Source organism: Diplotaxodon limnothrissa, linkage group LG12, assembly GCF_057381915.1.
Source record: "Diplotaxodon limnothrissa isolate DT_005_m linkage group LG12, D_limnothrissa_male_GT1.1, whole genome shotgun sequence".
NCBI classification, from domain to species: domain Eukaryota; kingdom Metazoa; phylum Chordata; class Actinopteri; order Cichliformes; family Cichlidae; genus Diplotaxodon; species Diplotaxodon limnothrissa.
Genome location: NC_140607.1, coordinates 3,108,414 through 3,115,902, shown reverse-complemented (window position 1 = coordinate 3,115,902; position 7,489 = coordinate 3,108,414). Strand labels below are relative to the sequence as shown.

General features: G+C 41.6%; 2 protein-coding genes across 2 annotated transcripts; one reads left to right on the top strand and one right to left on the bottom strand.

The window, feature by feature from the left end:
* The first annotated feature begins 319 nt into the window (after positions 1-319).
* Positions 320-750, top strand: bcl2l16 (BCL2 like 16). The gene is given in 2 exon segments (XM_085367694.1): positions 320-413; positions 416-750. Coding segments are annotated over 2 exon segments (429 nt in total).
* A 2,396-nt stretch (positions 751-3,146) lies between these two features.
* tubb2b (tubulin, beta 2b) lies at positions 3,147-5,764 on the bottom strand. Its single transcript, XM_085367029.1, has 4 exons — positions 5,661-5,764; positions 4,597-4,705; positions 4,395-4,505; positions 3,147-4,312 (listed from the first exon to the last, which is right to left on the bottom strand). The coding sequence occupies exons 1-4, from the start codon at positions 5,715-5,717 to the stop codon at positions 3,252-3,254; spliced, it is 1,338 nt and encodes a 445-aa protein (XP_085223155.1). The 5' UTR covers positions 5,718-5,764; the 3' UTR covers positions 3,147-3,251.
* Between the last annotated feature and the right edge of the window lie 1,725 nt (positions 5,765-7,489).

Genomic DNA, 7,489 nt, shown 5'->3' with positions numbered 1-7,489 from the left:
AGCAAGCTGTAATTGTGCACATGATGCTAAGGTCGGTGTCAGTTTCCAACTAGAGCTCTATATTTCGCTGGTAAGGGGACTGTGTGACACTATGTGACTGCAGCACATATTGTCTTGAGGACCTTAGCACTGCTTCACCTGCTGATATTTTTTTGAGTAGAAGGTAAGTTATAGATACTAAAAAAAATTAATTAATCAATAAGAATGTTCTTTTTTTCCTTTCTTTTCTGTGCTCGTTTGACATTGACAGCATCCCTGCTCTCCCAAGCCGGACTGATGGGATTGAGGAATGTAGTACTGCTTGTTGTATATTGAAGCTATGTGTCAGTCAGAGGTGCCAGAGGTCAGACTGAGCGTCAACAGTCCTGACCGTCTGGTTAGAGAAGCTTTTCTAATGACTTATGATTACATAGACTAACCAGTGGCGGTGCAGATGGAACCATGGGTCCAGTCCCCACAGCCTGCACTGCAGCCATGCACCATGCTGGCAACGAGCTCCTTACTCCCTTCCCCATCTTCCAGGATGTGACAGAGAACACAGCCTGCCTGATCCTCATATGTATCCTGGACGAGCACTTCCTTCCCCCTACACCTGGAACAAAGCGCCGGGACCTGGCCTGGAGCACCGTACTGAGCACTGTACTGTCTGTACATGTGCTAGCTGGCCAGATGGCCATACACTGTCATGACAGTGGCGATGGTGATGGCACAGCCCGTGGGATGTTCAAGGCTTGGGAAATCTTTTTGTAGCCTAAGCCTGCTGTAAATTTCTCAGTAACTTTATCCCTTCATGGTGTTGTTGCTCCCAATATTCTCTTAGACAACCTCTGAGGCCGTCACAGAGCAGCTGTATTTGTACTGACATTAGATTACACACAGGTGCACTCTATTTAGTCATTAGCACTCATCAGGCAACGTCTATGTGCAACTGACTGCACTCAGACCAAAGGGGGCTGAATAATTATGCACATCCCACTTTGCAGTTGTTTATTTGTAACAAATGTTTGGAATCATGTATGATTTTCGTTCCACTTCTCACGTGTGCACCACTTTGTGTTGGTCTTTCACCTGGAATTCCAATAAGATTGATTTCTCTAGAGCATTTCTCCTTCACTTGCCTGTTTACAGAATCTCTGTGTTTATACACCACTTTGCATTTATTCATTACTTTTTAATAATCTCTGGCTCTCTTCCACAGTGTGTCATTTGTTCTGGCTCCTTCCCCCTCACCCCCAATTGGTCGTGGCAGATGGTTAGCTTTCTTTCTGTTCAAAGGGAGTTTTTCCTTCCTACTGTGAACAAGTGCTTCGTCATAGGGGTTGTCTGACTATTGGGTTATAATATAAAGTGTTTAATAACTTAAACTGCCCTTTATGTAACCTAACACTGCAGCCACTGTGCACCGCTCCAATAGTGCATTACTGTAAATGCAAAACAGTACTGAAAGCTAACCTGTTTATCCTTTGAATAAGCTTCCTGTTATTTCATTGAACATTTGTTATTATACCTCAGTATGTTTTCACAACATGAAAAAATCACAAATTTCTATCTTCTACAGATCTAGCATCTCATTTAAAAAATTAGACAATTTATGTAAGTTTTTAAATTTCTAGTTTGTAAAATGTTCCTGAGCTGTCCTTACCTTTAAATGATAACATCTCTTCTTCCTCTCCTATTTTCTCTTTCTTACATCTTTATCCATCTCTGACTGTGATTTCACATTCTTTATAGTAACTCTAGATATGGCAGTAACTGGATACAGCGACCAGCTGCACCAAAAATGTTGTGTAAAATGATGCCTAAAACATATGTTTGGCCCTTTAATCAAAGATTTAAAGATGTATGCACCAATTTGCATTTAATCATTACTTGTTATTGATCTCTGGCTCTCTCATACAGTGTGCTTTGGTCGTGTCTCACTTCCCTCACTGCCCCTGTGCTGGAGGTTTCTTCCTGTTCAAAGGGAGTTTTTCCTTTTTTATTAGAATTTGGGTTTTATTCTGCTCTGTGATGACTAATCTTGAGGCCATGGGGAACAACCCATTAGAAGAGTCTTATCTCATGTTCCCACATACCACACATGTGCTTATGTCCAGATTGTCCCAGTGAATTCAGGTTGTTTCTGCTACAGCCTTGGTGAAAGCAAAGTCAAAACAGCAGTAAAACATTTAGAGGACTCAGTCTATGTTATGTCCTTGGGACAGCTGTTTAACGCTATCCTCTGTGTAAAGGCTAATCGTTAGACTCTATATGAACACGGAGATCCACCCACTAAAAATGAAAAGAAAAAGGTTACAAACATAGTTTATCAAAAAAAAAACAAAAAAACAAAAAAACACTTCAAAGTAAAATAACGTTTTTCAGGCCTGATTCAGATGAAGCTAATTTCAGGTTTTCAGGTGACTTGTATTCTTAACTGCCTTTGTCGTTTTTGGATTCTGTTGAGATTGCCTTACATTTGGTTGATTTCCATGTGAAGTTGCCAGAAACAGATTCATTTGCCTCTGAGGCTGGGGGTTTGTGCACAGATGAAGGCTGTGCATTTGAAACAGGTGCCTTTAAAAATAGTTTATATTGGCAGCCCATATTATATTACAGTATTTAACTTAAACACTTCCTTTTTCCTCCCTGATAGTGTGGGTTTGTGTATCACTTTTTGGAAAAGCAGGACCTGGTTTGCCAGCTGGACAAGGTTCCACCTACATTTTATGGAAGAGAATGTCTTAGCCAACACTGCCCCCTACTGACTTTAAAAAAAAAAAACCTACACAAGTACATCAATAAAGTATTTAGTGCTTCTTGTGAATTTCTCACAAGTGATATTTTTCACATTAATGTAGACAGCACAGCTATTTCGGCAGAGATAGCACTTTCTGCAACTGGTGAGACTTGGAAAATGCAAATTAATAGTGAAACTGCTCATCATGATCTGTTAGTTGCATTTTTTAAGCCCATTTGAAGATTTATATTCAGTTTAAGAGCCAGCTTTCATCAAAAATACTGTATAAACTAAGCTAGTTAAAATTATTTGTGTACTGTTGCACTGACTACAGTGTTGTCAAGAAACTACACTTTATATACAGTGTAGAGCATCTGCAAATATTAAGTTAGTTAGGAAAAGAAAAAGAAACGTGAAATATGTCTTTTAAGTTTTATTCAGAACAATGACAAGACACAACAAGACAGGAGAACACCTCAGTGAACTGAACAGACAACTGGGAAACAGACTTAACAGCTGTGCAACAGTAAACTTAAGCCAGGTCCTCTTCACCTTCCTCCTCAAACTCGCCCTCCTCCTCGGCAGTAGCATCCTGGTACTGCTGGTACTCTGACACCAGGTCGTTCATGTTGCTTTCTGCCTCAGTGAACTCCATCTCATCCATACCCTCACCAGTGTACCAGTGAAGGAAAGCTTTACGCCTGAACATGGCAGTGAACTGCTCTGAGATGCGCTTGAACAGCTCTTGGATTGCCGTGCTATTACCAATGAAGGTGGCCGCCATCTTGAGACCTCTGGGAGGAATGTCGCAGACTGCAGTCTTGACGTTGTTGGGGATCCATTCGACGAAGTAGCTGCTGTTCTTGTTCTGCACGTTCAGCATCTGCTCGTCGACCTCCTTCATGGACATGCGCCCACGGAAGATGGCAGCCACCGTCAGATAACGACCATGACGTGGGTCACAAGCAGCCATCATGTTCTTGGCATCGAACATCTGCTGGGTGAGCTCTGGTACAGTGAGTGATCTGTACTGCTGGCTACCCCTGCTTGTGAGAGGAGCAAAGCCTGGCATGAAGAAGTGCAGACGAGGGAATGGCACCATGTTTACAGCCAGCTTGCGAAGGTCAGCATTGAGCTGTCCAGGGAACCTGAGGCACGTGGTGACGCCACTCATAGTTGCAGAGACCAAATGGTTGAGGTCACCATACGAAGGGGTTGTGAGTTTAAGGGTGCGGAAGCAGATGTCATAGAGGGCCTCGTTGTCGATGCAGTAGGTCTCATCTGTGTTTTCTACAAGCTGATGAACTGATAATGTGGCATTGTAGGGCTCAACAACTGTGTCTGATACTTTTGGGGAAGGCACCACGCTGAAGGTGTTCATAATGCGGTCAGGATACTCTTCACGGATCTTGCTGATGAGCAGTGTGCCCATACCAGATCCCGTACCGCCACCCAGGGAATGTGTGAGCTGAAAGCCCTGCAGGCAGTCGCAGCTCTCTGCCTCCTTCCTCACTACATCCAGGACAGAGTCCACCAGCTCTGCACCTTCTGTGTAGTGACCCTTGGCCCAGTTGTTACCAGCACCGCTCTGGCCTGCATAAACAAATCCAGACTAAACTTAGTAACCATAGTGCAACGTAATTTAGAAATTTTGACATAATATAATGCAACTTACCAAAAACAAAGTTGTCTGGTCTAAAGACTTGGCCGAAAGGACCAGACCTCACAGAGTCCATGGTGCCTGGCTCCAGATCCACAAGGACAGCACGGGGCACATATTTGCCACCTAATTATTAAAATAAATAAATAAAAGTCCAGTTAAATATCAGTAAACCCACATACAGCCCTAGGCCCAGGTGTATGGATGATGTACTTACCTGATGCTTCATTGTAGTAGACATTGATCCTGTCCAGCTGCAGGTCACTGTCACCATGGTAAGTGCCAGTTGGGTCAATGCCATGCTCATCACTGATCACCTCCCAAAACTAAAATAAATACAAATAAAAAGGCAAAAATGAGGGAGCAATAAAAAAAAGTGACTTAATAGAGCAATCTCATCCTGGTCTATTGTTCTTTTAAGAGGCACACTACACTATATTTAACATTGTGGTTTTGATGTTGCAGTAATGTGATTTAGGGTTACATTTACAAATCATAAACATGGATGAAGCCACGCGCCTGATTCTTGACGTTCAGTTTAAAATGGTCGACAAGTTCCCGCCGTTCTGCCATAGGCGCGCGCGGTCTCATACGCCATTGGCTGCTATGGTTATGAATTCGAACATTCCTTGCTACGTCACTAACCGCCCACTACAGGCAAAAAGCCGGGCTGCAGCAAAAGCACGAAGTAGGCCGCACGAAGCCGGTAACTGCAATTAAATAAAATAAATAAAAATAATCCGACTTATGTGACAAAATGTTTAAAATTATAGTTTAACCCACAAACCCAGCAATCTTTTAGTCTATAGGGCTGTTTTACTTAAGGCTTTGCGTATTCAGTCGACAATCCTTAGCTTTACTTCCCTTTTTTCCGCAGTGCAGCATACACCAAGAGAACAATGGCCAAGTTCAGTTTCCGTCAATTCGACGTAAAAACGTTAATTAGAGTTACCATTCAGTTTAATCAGCAATTTTCTTTGATCTAAATAACAAAAACAAAGGGTTGCGGGGAAATCTTTAAACTGTTGAACATTACATTTATTTTTCCATTTTATTTAATTAGACGTCGATATATTACGGTCCTACAAAGTTCTCAAAATATAGTTATGTCTATAGTTTACTAATTTCTTAGCCAACATTTAAGTAGGACACGTTGATATTCCCAGGGTGTGGCTTCTGGGACGTAACGAGCACAATGCACAGGCTTCTGGTGCAAAGAACACGTTGATCGTAAATAATGCAACTTAATAACGTCCTGAAATGACACATATTGTCACTAACCTTAGCACCAATCTGGTTTCCACACTGGCCGGCCTGAAGATGGACAATTTCCCTCATATTTACTGGAGTTAGCGTACGACTTACAACGACAGACTTTGGTTCACTTGAAGTGCGTACCGAATGCCTCAACGCTTTACTTTATACGTCCAGGAAACGCCCTCAAGGCGTCAACGCAAGTGCCTATTGGCTTATAAGCGAACACTTCCTTTATAGACACAAATGTAAACCAATCAAAGGTTCATGTGCTAATCTCTGATTGGTCTAACCGGTCTGCCTATCATTTTCATCTCAAACCTATGACTAATGTCTAATCTGTAGACGTTGACCTACTTCCTCGTGATGGTGGAAAGAAAATGCGACACTGTAGGGATTATTTTTTGACATCCTAGTGTTAGCTGCTAGTGCAGACAGCTAGAGGTTTCATCTCATCGAGTAAATTAGAGCATTTCGATTCATTAGGATATAAAACAGTCATCCGAGTGGGCTGCTAGTAGCAGCAACAGTCCACGTGGCTGACCATTTTATCAGAAATATAGCGGAAGCTGTCGCAGTAGAGCTAACCATGGCTTTCAGACGCCTTGCTTTTTACTCGAGGGCTGGGCAGTGATTTTCAGTTATGCCTGTCTGAGGCCTGGGTGTAGACAGATCCAGCTGGATTCTGCGATCTCATTTACCATTTTCTTTCCCTTTTCTACTGGTTTATGAGTGGATTTCGTGCTGTAAACCCGTACTACTATTATAAAGAATGCATTAATGTGTGAAGTAGCAGCAAGTAAAGAAAATAATCGTTACATTTAGGAACAATTAGAACAATAAGTCTACAGGATTATCAACATAATGACAACTGAAATGGGAAACCTGCAGTCCCTTTACATTTTTAGCACATTATTAATAAAACAATGATGTAGAGTACTGATTCAGGGCAAAGAGCCAGCCTCTTATACCTTTACAACAAGCAACATGCACTTTACGCCAAGTTTCTGGTGTTCATCTTATGAAGCTCTTTCCTCTTGTTGATTCTCACAATAATGGGTGTAAAAGGTGTGGTGAAACCACAAAATGTTGAATCTAGAACTGGGTGCTTTAAATGAGTAAAAGCAAATGAGAGCACACATGCTTATTAATAGATAATCTGGATGTCAAGGGGCCAATGTGACTGTGGCGCAGACACAGGGATGGCCTCAGTTCTTCACAAAATGTTTTACAGATGTGCTGCCTTTATGATAGTCGAGTAGTTTTTATATCACTTATTATTTAAATCTAATTTTGTTTTCATTCACCCTGGGCCTGGATGGACAAGAGTACAAGCAGACTCTGCTGTGCTTAAATCATACAATATAGGTTATTCTCATGCATTGTATGTGTTGTAATCTGACACACAAAGGCCTTCTCTGTTTGCGCAATGGCAGAGCTACATCAGAGAAAGTATGGCAGGATACAAACAAATGAGCAGTTAGCTTCTCATAGCTGAGCAGAGGGCTGTTGTTTTCTGGTGTATTTGCAGGAAGTTACCAACATGGAGATGTACCCAGTTCGGCCCTGCCTTGTACCATGAACTTTTATCAGTAAATTTATGGCTTCAATTCTGTGAAATCAAATTGACAAGGTTGAATCCTGCATTAGCTGATGTTTGATCAGAGTAGACGTGCTGGAAAAACCTTCACGCTTGACTATTGACTTGGAGGCCAAAGATCAGATCTCACCTAGGATCATTTTATTGGTTTTGCTTTTACTTATTGTTTAATTATAGTTTTTTACTTGTTGTTAAATAATCTTAAAATGAATCACACTGGGAAAGAAGAGTAGGTTTAACATTATTAATTTAACAG